This window comes from Brassica oleracea, unplaced genomic scaffold (genome assembly GCF_000695525.1).
Source record: "Brassica oleracea var. oleracea cultivar TO1000 unplaced genomic scaffold, BOL UnpScaffold01073, whole genome shotgun sequence".
Classification (NCBI taxonomy): domain Eukaryota; kingdom Viridiplantae; phylum Streptophyta; class Magnoliopsida; order Brassicales; family Brassicaceae; genus Brassica; species Brassica oleracea.
In genome coordinates this window covers 1,812-25,068 of record NW_013617641.1, presented here as the reverse complement: position 1 = coordinate 25,068, position 23,257 = coordinate 1,812, and the positions used below count along the sequence as shown (strand labels likewise).

The 23,257-nt window shown below is 35.1% G+C and overlaps 3 protein-coding genes and 1 long non-coding RNA gene across 6 annotated transcripts; 3 read left to right on the top strand and 1 right to left on the bottom strand.

Annotated features, from left to right (window-relative positions):
- The first annotated feature begins 2,197 nt into the window (after positions 1-2,197).
- Positions 2,198-4,695, top strand: LOC106320802. Its single transcript, XM_013759155.1, has 2 exons — positions 2,198-2,599; positions 3,203-4,695. Exons 1-2 carry the CDS (start codon positions 2,415-2,417, stop codon positions 3,789-3,791), a joined length of 774 nt encoding a protein of 257 aa, XP_013614609.1. The 5' UTR covers positions 2,198-2,414; the 3' UTR covers positions 3,792-4,695.
- Positions 4,696-5,411: 716 nt separating this feature from the next.
- LOC106320801 lies at positions 5,412-6,866 on the bottom strand. Of its 3 annotated transcripts, none has more exons than XR_001265925.1 (5): positions 6,687-6,866; positions 6,122-6,296; positions 5,967-6,048; positions 5,781-5,882; positions 5,414-5,648 (listed from the first exon to the last, which is right to left on the bottom strand). It is a non-coding gene; the product is annotated as an uncharacterized LOC106320801 (long non-coding RNA). The 3 variants fall into 3 exon arrangements; XR_001265926.1 differs by having other exon boundaries at positions 5,806-5,882; XR_001265924.1 differs by having other exon boundaries at positions 5,412-5,882.
- A 2,710-nt stretch (positions 6,867-9,576) lies between these two features.
- Positions 9,577-10,131, top strand: LOC106320800 (glutathione S-transferase T3-like). Its single transcript, XM_013759153.1, has one exon. It carries the CDS (start codon positions 9,577-9,579, stop codon positions 10,129-10,131), a length of 555 nt encoding a protein of 184 aa, XP_013614607.1.
- Positions 10,132-20,409: 10,278 nt separating this feature from the next.
- Positions 20,410-23,245, top strand: LOC106320799 (the record flags this gene model as incomplete). Its single annotated transcript, XM_013759152.1, has 5 exons — positions 20,410-21,283; positions 21,361-22,005; positions 22,277-22,419; positions 22,635-22,716; positions 22,792-23,245. Coding segments are annotated over exons 1-5 (2,176 nt in total), but the record flags the coding sequence as incomplete, so codon positions are not given.
- Between the last annotated feature and the right edge of the window lie 12 nt (positions 23,246-23,257).

Genomic DNA, 23,257 nt, shown 5'->3' with positions numbered 1-23,257 from the left:
TGACTAATAATTATTAAAATTATTCAATTGTTTTATTTATAGAAACTAATAACTAAGTTTTAAAATTAAATAATATTATTTATAAAATATATAAATTTATTTACAGAAATGAAACACAAATTAAAATATTTCACATTATTGTTTAAATGATATCTAATGTACAAAATATTTTATGATAATTTTAACTTTTATGAAAATATTATTTATTAATTATTAATTAATTATAATGTAGTAGTTTCTACAAAAAAAAAATTAAAATTCGTTTTTCTTTATAAAAGCTCACAAAAGTTGGTTTTTGGTTTTTCTTCATAAATTGGTTAAACTTTTCAAAAACTAGTTTCCCTAAATTTTAGGAAATCTATTTATTGAAAATCTTGATTTGCAACTCAAATGGTTTTTAGAAAAACAAAAGCTAAAACAAAAAATTTGATTGGATGAAAAATGGTTTCTACAAAAGCAAAAACCAAAAACTAAAGCAAAAACCACAAACAATTTTTCTCTAGAGACTTTAAGAAGCATTTTATTTATGACATGTGTCATAACTAAAATGTTGTAATGATTCTCTTTTAATATATAGGGGATATTACGAATATATGGTATGTATTTAATGTGAATCAACATAAACCTCCCATACATGGAAATTATAATTCAATTAGAATCTCGTTCTAAATTGCTTGGATACTACTCCAAGTAAATATAAGGGATATAAATATTTATAAAACCATTTGGAAATAAGAGGAAGTCGTATATCATATGATTTTTCTAGCAATTAGAATTTGGACTTACAAATTTTTCAGTTGATTTTGATCCTGCCATGTAAGCCAAATTGACATCATAATTAAGTGATACCTCATCAAGTCTCTTTTGTAATTAGTACAAAATATAATTTATAATTTTTTAATGATTTCTATTAACATATAGGGAATCTATTTATTTTAATATAATATCTAAAAATATCCAAATTTGAACCGAAATTAACCGAACCATATATAGATTTTGATAAAAAATAAATCTTAAACATATTTATAAAACATACTCGAGTCCAAATTATTATTAACCAAATCTGACCCAAGCATATATAAAAACCTGAATAATTCATATGATATTAAAAAAAAACTGAACCCGACAGCCCAAAAAATCCAACCAAACTTGAACAGGTACCCAAATACTCCACATAATGCAAAACTTCATAAAATTCTTTAAAAACATGTCAGTTTTGCAAGAAAAAATAAAGAAAGCTTACGACAATCATCTATATATTTAAACAGTGACTACTTTTAGAAAAAAAATATTTTACATATCATGTATCCACGAAAACCATTTAACAATTTACAATTTACAATTTGGTTAGAATAAGTTAAATAAACCACCGTTAGTGGCCTAGTGGTAACGACCGTCCTGCAAAGTCCATCATTCAAGGGGACGCGGGTACGAATGTCGGCCATATCGAATGTCACAGCGTGGCCACGGAGTGCTTTACGCCACTTAAAGGTATTAGCGTAGGCTGGTTCCGGGCCTGAGGTGATTACGGGCCTTAGGGCTTTGAACATCCTGGTAAAAAAAAAATAGAATAAATTAAATAACAATACATGCTGTCCAAAATAGTTTAGACAGATCATTGTAGGTAGGAACCACTGTTAATATATTTTAATTTACAAAAAAAAAACACTTATGAAAAAGAGATTGAAACATTTATTTATTGTTGAAATTTTATATTCAAAGATATATTTCACGTGCAAAGCTAAATATATAAAATGGGAACAAATATAATAAGATTATAATTTTAAAGCCAAAACTGTATATTTATGAAAGGTCTAATAAATTTTGTGCTAATTTTTTATAACAACTATATTTGTTCTATTTGAATTACTCATTTGCTAATTTTTTTTTTTTTTTTTTTTTTTTTTTTTTTGAACACTCGTTTTTTTTATCTATAATATTATAGTAAGACTGAAATTACGAAGATCCAAATCTCAAAAATATAATACAACCCATTAAACGCAAAAAAACAAATAAAAAACATATTTGTCATTTGTAGAATAACGTAAGTCCAAGTATAAAGTATCAATGTCGACTTTTGCCTTTCTAGAAGATGTATAGAATTATGCTTTTCTTTGTTTGGACGTAACCCCAAACTCATATACTATTATATAGTAGGGATCGAAGATTAAAGCTATTACTAGAGAGTGACCCGCCCTCCGAGGGCGGATATATTATTGATGCCCAAATATATTGATGCAGTTAGGTGAAAACTGATGTGGTGGTTATTAGGTTAACTGATGCGGTGGTTATTGTATAAAGTTTGTATTTTTCTTATATACAGTTATCATATCAAAAGGTATGTATCATAGAAAATATTTGTTGGACTAAACTAATATCAATAGGTCACACTTGTGTTTTAATAGAATAGATATATGAACCCTAAAGATATTACGGCTAAACGATTCTACTTCGATTATATCTTACATTATTTAAGCATTAGGGTACCTTACAAAAGAAAACACATGGCTCGCCGGACAAGCTACTTGCAACATCGAATTCCGGTGCTGAAAATAAGGGAAGGACCTTACACGCAGCTAGGCTACGCGCAGCAGCGGAGGTACATTACGTAGGTGTTAGTGATGATTGAAAATTAGTTCTTGTTCTAGTTTTTGTTGTTGTAATGTTTCTTAAATGTACTGAATGTAATATTTGCTTCGTCTTTGTTTTCTTTTTATTTATTTTTAATTACAAATGAATAAGAAAATAGTAAAATGATCTATATTATTGTTAGTAAATGAATTTTCACATCTAAATTCTCACTTTAAAAGTTATTGTGGTTAATATTGTCTATACCATTAGTATATATTAATATAAATTATTGTATATATAAATTAGCAAAAAAAAACATATTAAAAATATACAATTCCATAAAATCTATATATAATGTTGTTATCCAAAAAATTTAATAATAGAAAATTAAAATTAAAATATAGAAAGATGTATAAACACTAATTAATTTTCTAAAAATTAAATTTTGTAATTTTTTATAATAAATATAATAATAAGTATTTTGTAATATGATTATGCTCGTTTGCGCAGACAAAACACCTATACATATTCGTAGAGTACTTTAAAGATAACACGTTTTTCTTCTTTGTTATAAAAGTTGTAGTGTCTTATATAAGATTTTTATTATGACCCAAGTATGTAACTGTTCTAGATCCGTCAAGGCACATGACATCCTTACAGAATCTCACACACGTCATGCTCTTCAAGAACGTACATGCGACAGTAGAGAGGTCGTTTGCAAACTTTGTGGAAATGGTGTTTCTTATGGGTCAACCACTTACTATTGTCGTCTATGTAGATCCTATTTTCACAAGGATTGTCTTACAATAACTTCCCCAAAGATTCATGAGCATACACTCACCTACCTTCAAAGAAAACACTCATTCGGTTGCGATGCTTGTGGATTCGTCCGTCCAGATGAGATTGATATGTTCGGATGTTTACAATGCGATTTCTTTGTTCACAGAAGTTGCATCTTCTTACCGAGGGTTATAAAACTCACACGTCACTCACATTATCTTTCTCACGTTTTTCATATACTTGATGATGAGGCCAAGTGTGGAGTTTGTCAGGGACGGTTTAGTTCAGGCTATGGAGGATATGCTTGTATTGACAAAACATGTGATTATGTTGTCCATTCTACATGTGCGACAAATATCAACGTGTGGGATGGAATAGATGTCGAAGGAGAATTTAAGGAAGTGAGATGCTGTGGTTTCTTCATTAGAAGAGATGGATGACATACAAGTACATCATTTTAGCCACGACCATGGCTTATCGAGAATCAACGTCAGTGTTGACCGTGAAGAATGTAGACAGGTATGTGAAGCATGTATCCTTCCTATTGATATGGGTACTTTCTTGGGTTGCAAGGAATGCAGTTTTGCCCTCCACGAAGAAAGTGCTCGCCTTCCACCGGAGATGGAGCATCCGTTACACCGCCATCGGATAACCGTGCAGGTCCAAAGGAACATCAACGAAGGGTTTTTCACCTGTTCTGCCTGTAAGCAGGATTCTTGTGGTTTTATGTATCAATGTTGCCAAGAAGAGTGTGGGTTCAAGATAGATGTTAAGTGTGCTTCCTTTACCGACCCATTTAAGCATAAACCCCACAAATGCCCTCTCTATCTTAGACTAGAAGATCTTGGTAACAGAAAGTCTTACTTGTGTTGTGGTTGCCATGAATATTCAACTACTGTGGCAACTTGTATCAAATGTAAAGACTCCTCCTTTGATTTCAAATGCTTGAACTTACCTCCTGTGATCAGATATAAGTATGATATACATCCACTTACGCTATACTTTGATAGAAAACGCTACGAGAAACAACAGCTGGAAAAGTTTTGGAAAAGTAACTTCTTAGGTTGGGGAAGAGATAGACTCCCATACTCTTGGTGTGACGTTTGTGAAGAAGAAGTACACGAATATTTATTGTTCTACATATGTTTTGATTGTCGCACCACTATACATGTTAAGTGCATCTTAGGAAGTTATCCTTATATGAAACCTAGCCATAAGATCAAAGTGAACGGTCTCAAGATTCAGATAGCTTCAAACACTGGTTCTTCTCGGCCAATTTGTCATACATGTCACAGTCTCTGCCGAGACAAGTTGGTATTCAAGGAGAATGGTTTATGTTTTTGTTCTTTGATGTGTATTCATTCTACCAAACTTGTTCTTCGGAGTGAATAAATAAAAATTTCTAGAAACTGAAAATGTCACACCTGAAAATGTGGATTTAATGTCAAACTTAAAATGTCAAATTATGATCATTTCAAAACCTGTAAATTGTATAAAACTGCTCAAAAGATAAGATGTTTTGGGCTTTAAATATTTTTACAAATTTTATATTATTTATTTTAAACGTATTGAATTCTTTGTTTTGTGAACTTCTATTAGTCCAGTGATTAGACCAAAATTTCATTAATACATTAAAAGGTCTGGTCTGGGTTTATGAGTCTAAGAAAAACAGATTATGCAACTTTATGGAGAATTGTTATGTAATATTTTTAGTAGTTTGTAACAGTATCGCCATTCAACGTAAAAAAAATATATCTTCTCTTTATAGGAAACAATGTTGAAGCGATTCTACATTCATTACAACTGACCCCTTCTCATGGCCATGGTAAAGTTTTTATGAGAATATACACTAAAAGGGGCAACAACTAAGAGCATGATTATCTCTAGAAACCCATTAAGTTTCTTAATGACTATTTAATTATTAAATTTTAGTTAAGGAATTTAGTTAAGAATCACCTAATTTTTTTGCTCCAATGAGAGTTTCTTAATAAAGGGTTTCTTAAAAAAAAAAAAATTAAAGATAGGATTGGAGAAAGAAGAAACACATAGGAGGAAGGATTCAAGAATGAAGAGAAGTGTTTTGGTCAACCGGTTATACTATTTGATTATATCGATATATTTGTGATTAACTTCACCTTGTTACAATACAATAAACATCAACATCCCAAGCCCCCTAGTCTGGTACCTGGATCATAACTTACAAACAGCCTACTCGTTTCCGAGTTTGCTAGAGAGATGAGGCTTAAACACGCAAGGCGCACCCAATAGCTCAGCCGCCCTATCTCTCTGCGCATCTCCTGCAAAGAGGTATCACAGTGGTGAAAACAGAGGGGGAGCAAAAGATGTCGCTGGTGGCCCAAATTAATTACGGAGCATGCCGCCGTTTTATTCAGCGATCAACAATTTCCCATAGTTTCTCTTATTCTCACCATTAAAGTGATAGCCGCAACTTACAGAGGCAAAAAAAATTCAACATTCCTTTGATAATTATGATCGCTGCCGCTGCCGCAGCGTTCACGGGACGAACAGGGCTGTAATAACAATATCTCTCAGCTAAATGGTAACAAAACATAAAAACCTCCAAAACCGACTAGAGAAAACACAAGTCACTGTACCTGTGAGAAGAAGTAACAAAGAACCTACTGGACTCGCCAGAAACGAAACCGTTTGAGTAACTCTTTCCAGACATTCCTTACTCTGCCAACCATAACCAAATCAAGATCACTAAATCTGCTTATTATAAAAGTGAACAACTTGAAGAGACTTTTACCAAGTAGGGAGGATCTGCAACGATTATGTTGAAGCAATGTTTAAGCTCCAACGGTAAATCTTCAGGTTCGTTGTAATCTTAAAACATGAACTCACTTCCATATCTCTCAAACCTCATATCGTACTCCAGCAACTGCACCTGGAGACTCGGATCCTTCTTCTGACTCACCACAAAGCTGATCATTAAAAGGAATTAATGAACATAATGAATAGATGATCACAAACTCTTAAACTAAGACAGAAATCGACAAATTCTATAAGAGACAAATTCTATAAGATCTTATAAGTGACAAATTACAGACTTTAAATCAGACTAGCGAAACAGAACAAGCATAAAGCTTCAAGATGATGCTATTCTATTAGGCTAATACACACACGATCTACAAGCATCGTATATATCATTCAAATAGAAGAAAGTACTAATCTTTCTAACAGTATCTATGGTCTAAACCAGAATCCAATGAATCAAAGCAAATACCAGTTATTATCGGGAAAAAAAAATCAAAAAAGTGGAATCGAGAATCAGAGGAAACGAAAGAGAGATTAGAGATGAATCAGATACAAACCTGGAGAGGGAGACAGTGATTTGGTAGCTGAAGAAACGAAAGGAGAGTGCTTTTGTTGTTAACTTAGGGGAGCTTGTATTGTATCGTCAAGCTGAGAAGAGAGGAGACAGACGACGACGACAGAAGAGGGAGAGAGAAACAGAAGAAAAGAAAAAAAAAATTGAAACTTCACGGTTCTGACGTGTGTTCTAAAAACCCCACTCTAAATCAGTTCCCAAAGTCTTCTATTAAGGATCGATTACTCCCATTTTAATTACTAGGGCTGGGCGAAATACTCGGATCCGAAGAACCGAACCGAACCCAATTTGAAAAAATAATACCAAATCCGAACCGAAATTAATTAAATATCCGAACGGATTCAAAATTTTGGTATCTAAAACACCGAAACCGAACCCGACCCGAACCGAAGTATCTCGGGTACCCGAATGTAACCGAAATAGATTTATATACCTAAATATAATATTTATTTTTAGATTTAATATATATTAAGAACATCCAAAATATATAAGATACTTTTAAGTTGTCTAAAATACTTGAAAATATACATAAATAGTCAAAAGTAGATGTCTAAAATAGTTAAAATATATTCAAAACACCAAAATGCTTAAAATATCTATTGATTTTCTATCCAAATATTCAAATCAAACCTATTTATATGTTAATTTTAGATATTTTGACATATATTATACAAATTTATATCTAATATATTATTTTGTTTTATAGATTTTGAGAAATTTTAAGCATATAATGAATATTAAAATTTTAAAAATAATTTAAATGGGTTATCCGAACCCGAATCGAAATTTAAAAATACCCGAATGAGACTGAAATCTTTAAACCCGAAAACCCGAAACCCGATTTGATCTGAACCGAATCCGAATGGGTATCCGAATGTCCACCTCTATTAATTATTTTTTATTTAATTAAATCATTGATTTTTTTAAAAAACCCCACTTAAGGATCTGAGATAATAATGGTCTTAGGCCAGCATTATCGCTGAAAACTCATTGTGGTTTCTTATTTTTTATTTTTTATTTTTTCTAATTAAAAAAAAAAAGAATTTAAAGTGCACCAATCGCGGGCCACCACGTGTCGGTGGGGCCTGCGAACAATGCAAAAAACCAACAACAAACGATCCTTATCTCAAACCTTTTATTACCGGTTTTTGTGTTTTCTGTGGGGCCCAAGGGTTGAAAACCCCTTTTGTAACCTGCGTTGGTGATGCTCTTAAGTGTCCCTTAACTGGGTTTGTTAGAATATTTAGGCTTTTAAAAATAAGAAGAAAGGGGATTAAAGGAAAGAGCGTAGCTTAATTAGGAGCGTGAAGGGGCGTCCCTTACGGACCATGTGTCGCGCTATGAATGGAGGGTCGAGCGGTGTCGGGGTTTCGAGAAAGGAGTTTCATTTTTGCTTCTCTTTCTTTGTGTTTTCTCTCCTTCGCTAAACGAAAGGCGATGGCGATTTGAAAGGCGATTCTATCGTCTCGGCGCCTCTTGTCGACGAAACGGCTACGGCTCTATCGGTGGGTGTCGGCGACGAAGGAAAACAAAGACCTTTCCATCGGTGGCTGTCATCGACCAAGGAAAACGCCGACCTCTCGCTCTATCGGTGGCTCTCTGAGACGGGTAACAACGGCGTCGCTTGCGGCTGAGGTGAATCGAAAAGGTAAATCTGAGGCTCCTATATGTTTATGTTTCAATCTTTCAAGCATGCATGTCTTTGATTCATCTTCGTGAATCTTTCAAAATCATCTCTGATTTGTTTTGATATGTTGATGTTTTTGTGTCTTTAGGTGGATTGATGAAGAGGCATAAGTCAGGTAGATTATTTCCTTCTTCATCGTCAATTTCAAAATACATATCCTCTGTTTTATTTTTGATTTGTCCCTGTCTGTTTTGTGTTTAGGTGGAGTGATGAAGAGGCCATCCGCGGTAGATGGTGTCTTGGTGTAATTAGGTATATTTTGCTCCTTCCTCATCATCAGTTTGTCTTTAGATGGTTTGATTTAGACATCACACAAGTTCATGGCTTCATTATGTACCAGTGATTGAGGTTTGATTCTTTTGCTGGAATGTGATTAGGTATAAGATCGAGGAAGTGTAGATACAGGCTTGAGAGAATCATGAGAAGAGAAAGGCCGAGATGGAGATGAAAAATATGGAGGTAAGATTCTCAATCAAAATATATTGTGGACCAGTTTAAACAGTTTTGGTGTTTGTTTGGAGTTTACTCGAAGAGTTTCTTTACATTGTTTTGAAGTTTGAATTGAAAGTGTGATCAATGTGTGAATTAAATTGTGGGTTAGTGTTAAGTAAAAGTAATAAATAGCTTTCGATACATCATCTGTCTTTAGTCTGGTAGTTAACGAGGTTACTCTTCTTTGAAAGTGTTTCAGAGAGTCATTTGTTTTACATGTTTGTGTGGCTGCAGGATTGATCAAGAGCCGTGAATGTGTGCACAATGTAGTCTCTTTGTCAGACAAAAAACGCCACCATCGTAAAGGTACTTTCTCTTTGACCTTTCTAGATGTATAACGTTTCTTTTAGCTCTGTTGAATTAAAATCGAGTGTACGCTTGTTTGAAACGAACTGAAATTATCAATGCTTAGATAATAAATAGAGTGGTTAGTGTAAGATAATGGTTGGCTTATTAGGTAATAAATAAAGTTTATAGTTAGACTGAAATGAATGCTCTTAGATAAATGTGTGGCGATTGTGTTGTGTGATGAATGCTATTAGATAAATGTCTAATCGGTTATGGTTGCTTCTGATCAATGCTTGATCTCTCTCTTCAATTTATAAACCGTGTGATGCTCTTCCAACTTTCTCACCTCTCTTCTTTTCTTTATCTCTTCTCTCTTTCTTACTTTTGTTCTTTTCGTCCTCCTGATATGGATTCTTATCCATTTTCTTCTCACTCAAAGTTTGTTGAACTATTTAGTCAACAAACTCTTTTCTTTGGTAACAATGAAGATAGTGTTGAACTATCTTCATCACAAATTCCATTTCAAAGTAGTCTTGGGACCGATGCTTCAAACTATGGGGGAGACACTGCGGCGGAGTGTAAAGGAAGACGCAAATGGACACCAACGGATGACGTGGTCCTGATCAGTTCGTGTTTAAACACGAGCAAGGATCCAGTGGTTGGGAACGAGAAAAAATCCTCCGATTTTTGGAAAAGGATAGCTGCCTACTTCGCTGATATTCCTCTGGTTGCTGCTGGCTGTGAAGAGAGAGAGCCAAACCATTGCAAGCAACGATGGCACATGATCAATGACCTTGTGTCAAAGTTCTGTGGCTCGTACGAAGCGGCTACTAGAGAGAAAACGAGCGGCCAGAACGAGACTGATGTCCTCAAGCTTGCTCATCAAATCTTCTACAACAACTACAAGCAGAGATTCACTCTTGAACACGCTTGGAAGGAACTGCGCCACGACCAGAAGTAGTGCGAGCTTGCTACTGCTAAAACCGAAGGGAGCTCGAAGAAGAAAAAGTGTGAGGACGGTGCTAATTCTTCAAGCTCTCAAGCAACTTGCTCCAAGCGTCCCCCAGGTGTGAAGGCCGCAAAGATGAGTGCTAAGATGGTCTCTCTTTAAGTTTCCTGTTTCATGTTTAAGCTATGTTTCGTTTTAAAGTTTCCTGTTAAGATGGTCTCTCTTTAAGTTTCATGTATAAAATGTAGTTGAAAGTTTCATGTATAAAATGGTCTCTCAAGTTTCCTGTTAATGTGTTTGATGGTTTCATATTTCAATGTGTTTGATGGTTTCATGTTTCAATGTGTTTGATCTTCTTTTCATTTTGTTCTTGCAGGTTCACGGGTCTTTGGAGTCTAAATCAAAAGAAAGAGTTCACGGGTGTAAAGCAAAAGACAGAGGTCACGGGTGTAAAGCAAAAGACAGTGGTCATTGGAGTCTTGTAATGTGTCTTTGGAGTCTTGTAATCACATTGTCTTTGGAGTCTTCACGGGTCTTTGGAGTCTTGTCTTTGTATAGTGTTAGAGCAAAAGACAGAGGTCACAGGGCTTTGGAGTTTAGTGTTGTCTTTGTATAGTGTTCGAGTGTTGATGTTGTTATATATTCGTAAGTGTTGATGTTGTTATATATTCATAACACAAGCCATCTCTCTATCTCTACTCTCACAAGCCATCTCTCTATCTTTATTCTCACAAGCCATTCTCTAAAATATTTAATCTCCCATTTTCTCTATATTTAATCTCCCATTCTCTCTATATTTAATCTCACACTATCTCTCATTCTTCTCTTCATTCTCACTATCTTTTATCAAAAATTTCCATATCGTAAACAAGATTGTAAAACCAACCTCTCATGGCTTCTTCTTCTCATCATAATTTGGAGGGGTCCGTTGATGAAATTTTCGATAAAACATTTGATCAATATTTTGATCAAACTTTCGATGAAACATTAGACAATTTGTGCAATGTTTATGGTAATCAAGAAGATGAAAGGAGGAGAAGAAAAAAACGAGTTTTTATCGAACGCAACCGGGAAGAAGACCATCTCCAGTTATGGAATGATTATTTCAGTGACACTCCCACATATCCTGAAAATCTATTCAAACGACGATTTCGAATGAACAAGACATTGTTCATGCGTATTGTTGATCGCTTCTCTAATGAAGTTCGATTCTTTCGTCAAAAGCAAGACGTTACCGGAAGACTTGGTCTATCTGCACTTCAAAAGTGTACAGCAGCTATTCGTGTGTTGGCATATGGTTATGTGCTTGATGCGATCGACGAATACCTCCGGCTTGGTGCAACCACTGCTCGCTTATGTGTGGAAAACTTTGTGGAAGCAATAATAAATTTGTTCGACGATGAGTACCTAAGAAGACCAACACCGGCTGATCTTCAGCGTCTGCTTCATATTGGAGAGGTTCGTGGATTTCCCGGGATGATAGGAAGCATCGATTGTATGCATTGGGAGTGGAAGAATTGTCCCACTGCATGGAAATGCCAATATTCTCGTGGTTCGGGAAAACCCACAATCGTTTTAGAGGCCGTTGCTTCATATGACCTTTGGATATGACATGCGTTTTTTGGACCTCCAGGTACTTTAAATGATATTAATGTTCTTGATCGCTCCCCGGTTTTTGATGACATAATAAATGGTCGTGCCCCGCAAGTGAATTTCTCGGTCAACGGAAGAGAGTACCATTTGGCTTACTATCTCACCGATGATATTTATCCAAAATGGGCAACTTTTATCCAATCTATTTCAATTCCAGAAGGGCCGAAAGCAGTTTTATTTGCGCAACATCAAGAAGTTGTCCGAAAAGATGTCGAGCGGGCTTTCGGAGTTTTGCAAGCTCGATTTGCCATTGTTAAAAATCCGGCACTTTGTTGGGATAAAGTAAAGATTGGGAAGATTATGAGAGCATGCATCATACTCCATAATATGATAGTAGAAGACGAACGAGATGACTACAGTAAATATGATGTCTCAGATTTCCAACAAGGAGAAGGGAGCGAAAGTTCACATGTTGATCTGACCTATTCTACAGATATCCCTACTAATATCGCCAACCAGATGGGTGTTCAAACGAGAATTCGTGATAGACAAGCGCATGAACAACTAAAAAGTGATTTGGTTGAACATATATGGCTAAATTCGGAAGTGATCAAGACAACAACGAGCTTCAATGCCGCTTTGAAATTATTATCGTTCATTTATGTAATATTTGTTTTAATGTTTTAATGTTTCTATTTTAAGATCTATGTTTGAAATATTATGTTTGACTTTGTTTTATTTAATAAATAAATTTAATATTTGTTTAAAATTTTATGTTTAAAAATAATTTTAATCTTTTTTAATTATTAAAAACCTTAAGTAAGATACCACCAATAAACCCGAATAATTAACTGTTTCTTAGCAAAATCTCTTATCATAATTTTAATAATTAAAAAATTATTACAACCCGTTTAAGAGACACTAATGGGTCTCACTAATAAACATGCTCTTAGATTTCGAGATTTGACAGAGATAAGAAGGCCTTTGCTTTACTAGGGTTACTTTTTCTTCGGTTAACTGATCGGTTCAATTGACCGAACCGTAATAACCGACAACCGAATACAATATCACTTGGTACCGATCGGTTTATTAGACATACCTGCCTCCAAACTGAATTATCCTAACATCAGTAGGTTCGGTTCAGAAAAAAAAAATATATATATACATATATAAAAAAAGAAAAGATATATAATAATGAGATTCACATTGTAAGCATATACCAATAAAGTAAAAATACAAAATCCTGCAAAGAAGAAATTATCATTGAGCGATTTACATTCTAGGACCCAATCCGAATTTTTATTTCATCCTAGGAAACTTTCCACTATTAAGGTAGTTTTTTGTTGTTGTTTTACAAATATACCCCTTCATTACAACAAATTAAATCTTTTTTTTTTCACTTCTGTTGCCTTATGTTTTGTTTAGTTTTTAAATGTTTTTGGACTTTAAAATATAAGAAAACAATTATATTTTTTATTTCACCCACAAAATTTGTTTTACGATGCTGGCTTACGAAGGAAAAAATAGAGTTGATGTACTCTGTTCGTAAATGGGGGCGTGGTCACCGGAAAACTAGGGAGTGGGGAGTGTAAATGATTGAAAAGGGCCATGGTGTTTTGGTTATAATCTGCTAAACTCGAAAATTATGAGAAATTTGTTTTTTACTTGTTTTTTTTACTGTAATCGATTAATATATACAACATTTACAAGTTTTAGAGGTTAGATCACAAAAAAAAAAAATCATCAAGAAAATCAATGGCGGCTCCGAGATGGAGTTGCAGAAATCGTAGGAAACCCTAATTTAAAGAAGATGAGTTTATTACAAAATTGCCACTCCTTATAAAAATATTAAAATTAAGCAAAAATGAATTAAACCGCCTATCGAACCCGTAACTAGAGAGGTAGACTCATAGCACATTACCGCTGGACCACACACATTTACCTATTTTATTTGTCATACACATTAAATTATATTTAGTTATAGTTTTAAATAAAACATGTAATTTTTCCTGTTTAAAAACTAAAATAGTATATATTCAAATTGCATTTGTGTACATTACTGGAAATGATATTGTTATCCTCAAATCAAACAAAAATGCATGGAACATGTTTGATAAAATGCGTAGACACTACATGAAATTATCTTTGAAGTGTACATATGTACATACCCGTTTAGTGTACATGTATACATTATCTTCATATATATTCCTCTTTTCTATATAGTGTACATCAGTGTTTTTAAACCTAGACCAAACCGGCGGTCGAACCGGATTCAACCAGGAACCGAACATTACTTCGGGTTGGATTAATACCAAAACCTAACTATAATTGAACCGCTTAAAAATCCATGAACCGGTGACCCAACGAACCGGTAAAACCCTGATTCGTATAGAAACTAAAATTTTAGTAATAAAATTATTAATTTTGTTTCATTATCATTTACCCCTAACTCACCACTACACAAAGCTATCAAACACTAAAAATTCTCTCTTTCTCTTACATTTTTGCAATGAATATCTTCACTTCTTTTTCTAATATTATTTCCATTTGTAATTGATTTTTCTATCAATTTCACAAGTGGAGAGACCACTCAAATCATACTCTAACCCTCACTATTCTCCTTTTTGTTATATAATTATTCTTTTTGTTGAATGTTTTGTTTAAAGAGTTTCTCCATTAGCCAAGACTCTGAAGTTTTATTTCTTAAATCTCTAATTATATAAAATTAAGTTTTGCTCTCTCCTTCCTGGTGGTGGTCCACATCAGATTCCAAGTCAGAAATTAGAAGTTTGTAGTATCGACACGTGTCCATGTTTTTTTTACGTTGTTTGGCTTCAAATATTTGTTCTTCTCAAATCGGTTCTATCTTTAACGTGCTTAATGTGCAATTGTTTTTTGGGCTGCGAAACACATAATTTAGGCTTTACAGAATACACACAAAAGTTAACGGAGTTTAGCAATCGACTTCTTCGATTGTGCGGGATTGAAGATTCTAGGGTTCTACGTTGTCTTCATTTCCAAAAATGTAACCTACCATGGCGGTTCTGGAAGGTTGTCAAAGACCAATATTCGTTGGGACATCCGGTCTACGTTATAATCTTTTCGGTTGCGTCTCATCTCCTCCAATTCGTTATGGGATGAAGTGATTCATTGCCATTAATAGCCTTCTTAAATCATTGGACCCACCCAAACCACGATTACTCATCCAGTGCTCTTCAAAGTCGGTGACATTTCACCTATAAAAAGGTCAGACTTCATCTCATGAACAGCATCCTCAGCATTCCTAATACAAGAGAAACGTACTCTTAAGCTTAGTGGCTAATTCTTCTATGGTTTTCAATGATTTGTAATTCGGCTGTTTTTCTTCCACCTTGGAGGTGCGCCTTCTCCGGTTTTGGGGGGGCAAGAAACTGAAAAGCGGTGGAAACTCTTCATACTCATGTTCATCTTAATGTTTGAATACTCAGAATTATGCAAATCATGTTTTCAATGTTTTCTTCTTCTTTGATAAATGGTTTCAAATCTGTTTGATTATTAGTATTCTGTTTCTTTCCTGTTATCATCAGGTTGTCTGATGCCGGCCACCGTCAACGTCCACCGTCTCACCGTCGCCTCCTCTTTTGATTGGTTCAGGTTCCGTGATCACAGAAGTTCCCTGTCTAGCTAACTCCAACACCTAAATTCCAGGTAATCCTACTACTATCTGTTTCTACCAAACTTTCCATTGTAGCCTTTAAGATATTTAAATGTCAATCTTCTTACAGACATTATCGGTGAGCTCACTGCTGTGAAGGGTACAGTCAGTGACCACCTTCCAAAGGGAAAATACTGTCATGGCAACCATCGGAATTGATAAGTATCTATCTAATTCATATTGGGTTATTTACCTCTTTAATAATTACAGACAGCCTTATTTGGAAGTACATAAACATTCCTTGCTCTGTTTTTCCCTTTGTAGTGATGTGTATGTGACGTTAAGTATATTTGATTCACAAGCTCTGCCGTTCCACAACCACCTGGACGGCTTCTGAGGTGATCCAAGGGTTTTGTTGTAGCAACAAGCATAAATCCTAAGATTATAGGAGGTACTCTGTGGCTTATTCTCTGTTTCGGATAAGTGAATACGACTTTAATGCTTCTTGGAACATTCAACAATCATTATTTTTCAGACCGTCTGTTCTTAAAATGACATATCTGGAACAGAAATCTATTTCGACAGGAAAACTAATTCAGGGCAAACTTACCTTTACAAGTAAGTATATTTGGTTGTTCTCCCATTATAACGTCAGCAATAGGTTTGTTATTTACTTCTCCAAAACACACCCTCCCGCATAAGCATCTTCCAAGGAGGTCAAGAAAACACGTTTCGCACAGGCGAAGCTAATGAAGTATGTGGACCTGATATTTGCTATTTGAATAATGCTTTTGCATCAAAGTTTTTTTTTTTTGTTTTAACATACATTTTGGGATATGCAAGAGTTTAAAGTTTGAACCCATCTAATAAATTGTGCTTAAGTTAAACGTTTGTAGGAGTGATTTAAGTTTATGCAAACAATTCTACTTCAGATCAAAAGTTTTAGATGTGAAATAATAAAAAAGGTCAGATGATTCCTCGAGAAAAAAATCCCAGTATCTAGGAAAGTATATTTCGATGTTGTTAATGAGATATATCTCTGCCGCTGAAGACAGTACTTAAATCTAGACAGAATATTCACTGCATGATAAAGGAATAAATCATAGCTTTCATGTTTACCATGTCATTAAACATTAACCTTATTATGAAGTTGTTCAATGTCAAACTACGTGGTTAAAGATCTCTGAAAGACGTCATAAAAATAATATAGCTAACTGTTATCATAAAATAAATAATTGTATTGTTTGAAAAAGAGAGTACGTATCAAAGTAATGGAAAAATCATATTTGCAAAAATTGATTAGTATCATTTCTTTTGGATATCCAAATAGCTTATTTAGTTTACGAGTTTAATGACATACTCAAGATTTAAGCAAATATAAATATTTGCAAATAGTAACTATAAATATCATATTTTCATGAAATTTATCCAATTTAATGTATTTTTTATTTAATCAATGATTTGTGTTTAATATCCTTTAAATTCATAATTTTAAGAAAAAATGTATAGGAAAAGTAAAACTGATTTAAAGAAATAAACATGTATAAAAAGGGATTCATGTCTTACATATTGACATAATCGACTAACATTTAAAAAATTAATTTTATTTATATCAAAGTTAAAAAAAAAAAATTATTGAAAACAAAATAATTATATTTTCATGGAAATTTTTGTGGCAAACTAACTAAATGATATATAACAAAAATAATATAATAATAGACAATAAAAATTGTAAGAGAAAATAGTGAATTTAATGTTATTTTAATTGAGAACAAACTAAATTTAATGTTATATTTCTATATTAATTTCAAATATACCTTCTTATAATTTTATCGTATAACATTCTATTTTTAATTGATTTAGATTGGAGTGGATTACTATATTAGTGTGACAATAAAATTTGAAACTCCTAGAAATAAATAAATTATTAATTATCATTACTTTAGATACTTTTCAACTATATAAAAGTGAGATAAAAATCAACAAGAAAAATATAAATCATTACGTTTTCCTGAATTTCTTTTATTTAAAAAATTAGTGGCCTAGCAAAAAAAAAATGTTACCATTACTTTCGAAACTAACCAACATAATTTATCAAATTTTACAATATGATATTTTTATTTTTTTGAGCAACTTAAATAGATCCATAGTCTATCTATACAAACCAAACCGGTAGTTCCGCATTAATATGTATGACAAACGACGGTTGTACATGATATTTAAAAAAAAATTCCTTTTATAATTATAAATTTAAAATAATTTTAATAATTTTGTATAAAATTCAAATAGTTTTAATGTAAGATCATTTTACTGTATACTCATCATCCCGCCAACCCTAGTATCACAATACTAAAAACAACATATATTCAATGGTGAGGCTGCCACGTCCTCAAACAAATCAGCCAATGAGTAAGTTTGTTTTCACCACGTCACCATCGCTTTCTACCGAAGAAGAGTAAAACTGGACTTTTTTTAATTAACATTTTAACTCAGCCCATACCAGGCCCGCGTTGCCAAACCTTTGTTTTTCCTCTAAAGTTTGAGAGTCGATGATCTTCCCCGACTCTTCCTCTTCGTCTTCGTCTCCAAAACTCAGAACTTTCAGTTACTTGAGACACTACTGATCAATCAATGATGATCTTTAAACTCTTCTTGATTTTTTTCGTTTCACCTCCCGTTGATCCTCCTCCTATATAAAGCGCTACGTCTAAACCTAAATCCTTTCAAAATCAAGTTGGCTGTAGAAACACATCTCAGTGATACAATCAAAATCAAGAGGCACTTCAGGACCAACAACCACTAAACCCACATTCTGTTTTCGACAGAAGGAGATGACAGCTGAGCTGTCTGATACGTCGAGGTCAGGTACGCAAGTAGCGTCTCCGGAGCTCGTGATGTCGGGGTTTCCAGGCGCGCATAGCACAGAGTTGCAGGAAGGAGAGCGTTTCAAGGCGTGACAAAGGGCGTGTTCTCTCCCTCCGGTACCGATTACAAGAACTATCACTCTCTTCTGCAGTAACTGAAACGAAGTTAGTACACTGAATATTAAGCGAGCAAAAGGGTGTCGCTGGAACTTACCAGTGCCGCCGTTACCGCCGGGAGCAACTGAAATAGAGGGCTCGGACTCTGACGTGACGCAACGAAGCCAAAGTTGGCGGCTTTGGATATGGTTTGAAGGGAAAGGAGAGCTAAGGGCGTGGTTGGTGGTGGAGAAACTGAGAGGAGCAACAGAGGAAGAAGGAGAAGTAGAGGTGGAGAACCGGAGAGAGCTGAGAGATGGTTTTGGGGAGTTGTTGTTGTTGGAGAAGAGATTGATAGAAGAAGATGAAGGGTGGAGATTAGATGTATAAAACGACATGTAGGAAAGTTGGAACACAAGTTTGCGACAGAGATGAAAAGAGACACAAAGACAGTTAAAGTTGCAGTCTTTGAGAGAGTTTGACTCAGACCAGATTCGCTCAACAAGGGTTTAACAGAGCACTCCCTTCGTTTGTTTTTCATTACTATCCTTAAACAGAACTACTACTTCGTGTACAAGTTATGTTTAGGTGTTATGGGTTTCCAAGTTCTCTTTGTTGTCATTAGCTTTAAATTGAAAAACCTTCTTATGGATGTGCTTTTAGTATATTGTTTAAGGATACTAATGAGTCTGCTTCAACAAATGGCTTACATTACTGGAACATTCTGCTAGGTAGTAATGTTTATGACATCGGGAGATCAAGAAATCTTGCTTTCTCTGGAGCATGACTCTCAGGGTTTCACCATTGCAAGAGCTGGAGATAATGTAGCAATAGCGTTCCAAGAAACTGATTGCATATCAAGTAATACCAGGAGGTGTGTTGTGTCATCCTGATTACTATTTAAAATAATGATTTTGGACTAAAAAATCAGGTTATTATTTTGTTTTATATTTGATAAGGGTCTTGTGGAAAACCTAAAGTGATGGAGTCAAACTGATTGAAGAGGAAAATGGGCACTTATACTTTTTTGGGAAATTTGCTAAAAGAGAACAAAAAAACAGCATAGTTGTCTCTATGGTATAAATCCAACCTAAAATTGTCCCTATAGTATAATGTTTTTCATAATGCCAAAAGTAACATTTGATTAATCCCATTAAACATGATTTATTGTATTTAGAAAGGGGAAATTTGCTAAAAAAGAACAAAAAAACAGTATAGTTGTCCCTATGGTATAAATCCAACCTAAAGTTATCCCTATAGGATAATGTTTTCCATAATGCCAAAAGTAACCTTTGATTAATCCCATTAAACATGATTTATTGTATTTAGAAAAAAAATTAATGAAAATCAGTTGGTTTAACTTTAAACCGGGGAAAAAAAATATCTAAAGGAGATATTTCCCTAACTCCCTCTAACCCTAAATCGATCTCTCCGCCTCTCTCTTTCACGGCGAACAAGAAGGCGATTGTGTCTTCTCTGTGGTCTTTTCTCCGGTGAAATCAACGGCGAGTGTAATCACCGGTGGAACCCCTTTCTTTTCTCCTATCCGTGGAACCCCTTCGTCTTCTCCTACATACCGAAGGTAAACACCAAAATTCTCCATCCAATTTCAGTTATAAAGTTAGTTCCTTTGTCCTTCTTGTTCTAATACTTCTCTGGATCTCTTACAAACACAAAGGCGATTTCGGAGTTCTCTTGGTGGTTGGTGAAATCGAGTTTGTCTTCAACCTCTCCGCCTCCCTCTTCCTCCAACATTACTTCATACGGTTCTTTGGTTTCTTTTATCTCCGACATTACGTCTTTGTGTTTCTGATTTTATAATTTGTTTGATTTTTCTCTAGTGATTGTCTCTGTTTCACTATGAAGTTAGGTTCTTTCCCTTCAAACAATATCTTATGCCTTAATTTGTATATGTTTGATTTTTGTGAATTGATTTCGTTTGACATGGGTTTTTAAATTGATTTTGTTATTGAACATGATGATAGTCTTTGTGTCTCTGACTTGCGAATTTGGTTATTTATTTTTTGTTTGTCTCTGTTTCACTGCAAAGTTTGTTTCTTTGACTTGAATCGATTTGTTCTGTAAAACTGAGAACTTGAATCAATTTTTTTTGTCTTTTCTAGATATGGAGTTAGAGCTACCTAAGCGAGTGTATGCAGAGGGTTTAGAACCTCAGGTGAAGAAGATCAATAACTGCTGCCGCATGGAACTTATCAGAGATCTGAAGAAAGCTATGCCTGCGGAGTACGATGATGTCAAGATAGATCCTGTTTTCAAACATATCATGGCGATTGCGGAAAATAACCTCAAGTTTTCGGGGAAATTGGTGGATAGCTTCTTGTGTAAGCAGCTGATTACCTCGAAGATGCATGAGAAGTGGTTTATATTTGCAAGGAAGCCTCTCCGGTTTTCGCTTCAGGAGTACCACACTGTGACAGGCCTCAAGATCTCGCGGGAAAGTAGCTGTGACGTAATTAAATGGAAAAGTGATGGCGGATTTTGGAGTGAACTACTAAGGACAGGTGGTAAGATCACCTTGCAGTCGATCAAAAAGGTGCATCTACAAGAAGTTCACAGCTGGTCTCGGCGTGATAGGATGAGGTTGATCTACTTGTGTGTGATAATGGGTGTGGTGATGGGGAGAGATGAGAAGGTGAACATCCCTCATATGTACATCAAGCTGGTGATGGATCTCGAGAAGCTTCGGAACTTCCATTGGGGTCTTCACTCCTACGACTTCTTACTGAGTTCCATTGAGAAGGTTAGGAAGAAGTTGGGTAAGAAGAACAGCTACATTTTCGAGGGGTTCTCCTATGCGTTCCAGATTTGGATTATGGAAGCAATTCCGGATTTTGGAGAAATATGTGGCAGCAAAGTCTCGGACAGTTTCTGCGGTCCAAGGTGTGGAAATTGGAAAGGAGTTGCAAAAGTTTCTTATGAAGATATCATTCAACTTGAGGAATCGTTTACTGAGAAGGTATGAATATTTATTGTATTCTTTTATATGGCTGTTGCATATTTTTTAAAGCTTATAATGTAATAATTGTTTTGTAGGGAGATTTGTTCTCGGTAATTTCAGTAAGTGGCAATGGTGATGTGTTGAGGGATGCTGATTATACAAGGAAGGATGAGATGGAAGATGAACGTGTGGACCTTCTTCTCGATAGGATTAAATACAAGTTTGATTGGAGCAACACAGAATGGCCAGTTATAGAGGCTGAAGAGACTGAGATGGAGGAAGCCGATACAGAGTCAGAAGCTGATAAGAGTGTGGATGATACTGATATTGCAGCAGACGTGGAGACATCTTCGGTTAATGTTGCTGGAAGAGGCAAGAGAAAGATTCAGGATGAAGGAGCCGAGACAAGAAAGAAGAAGTTGCTGTGTAAGCGAACAGCAGAAAACAAACAGAGTATTGATTGTGAAGCGAAGAGTTTCATTGAGGGTTTAGTCCACTCTTCTGTCAATTCCTTGGGAGATATACTCAGAGTGCAAATGGCGAGTATGGAGAGCATGTTCAAAGAGAGGATGGGCAACATGGAGAGCGAGGTTTCACAGCTCAGGGAAGCAATCAGTTTGAGTGCCGAAGGAAGCGTTCCTAAGAGCAAAACCGATGAAGCTCCACCTAAGACCAAAACCGTTGATTTAGCTCCAGCAAAGAAAAAGGTCAATCAAGCTCAAGCTCCAGCAAAGAAAAAGGTACTTCCTAAAAGAAAGTGTAGAAATTGATGTACTTGTATCTAGTATGTTGAGTTAGGGTGCTGGAGCTAGGCTTTTGGAGTTAGGTTGTTCTTGGAACTTAACATTTTCACTGTGTAATATGATGTAAAACTTTCGGATATTGTAATAGGTTTGTAATGTGTAATATGCTTGAATGTTTGTGTAATGATAACTCCATGAATGTAATGCTTTGTTTGTGTTATGATTGAATGACTTCTTTAACTTTTTTTTTTTTGGTTTTAATGAATAGGATGGGATAAAGAATGGTATAGAAACTAACGATTTTGATTTTGGATTGACTACACAAGAATTAAGAGAATTGTCCCAAGATACATTTGTTGAGGGCTTTGATGTTTCGCAAGTTAAAGTCGAAAACTCAAGACCCTTCAACATGTCCCCACCGCAGTTACATGATGAGCAAATAGATTGAGCCGGAGAAGACTCACCAGATGCGGCATTGGTGTATCTTTGTGAAGAGGATTGGGAAAAAGTTAGCACTTGGTTAGCTAAATCCAAGTAAGTAAATTTCGCAGTTTCATATCATGTGTTGTTAAATTTTAAACAAAACATATCATTGTTTTGAACTTGTATCATTGTTTTGGTTACAGACCGCTACAGATTGGACCGACAATGTTAGATGCTGAGATTGGTACTCGTCTTATGGATAGAACCGAATGGCTTCATAACTTGGTAAAACTTAGAGACTTTTTGCTTCTATGTGTGTTTTCCATACATTGTGTGTGCTAACATCATCGTAATATGCAGGAGATTGACGTCATGATGTACGTATTTCGGGAGAGAACATCTCTGAAACGATGGGAACTTCATCGTGTCGCCTTCATGTCTGCTGTCTTCAGCAACATGATTAAAAAGGAGTATGAGAGTTTCAAGGCGGGTATAAGAAAATACAAGCTTCATCATTTGCTAATGCAGTACGGCAAAGGGTTCCTTCCACCACATGGACGGACACAAGAGATATGGAATGTAGATGTGGATCGGCTATATGTCCCTGTTCATGTTAGCGGGAATCATTGGATCGCATTGTGTATCAGTTTCGTGACGAGGAGCATTGATGTGTTTGACTGCTCGGGCAGAAAAAGGTACAAGGAGGTGGATGCGTTCGCAAACCTTGTTCCTCGTATTGTCAAGGCAGTTCAGCCACCGAGATACCACAAGGATTTCAATGTCGCTGCATATACGGTTCACTATGTCCCCATGGGTAAGCTGAATA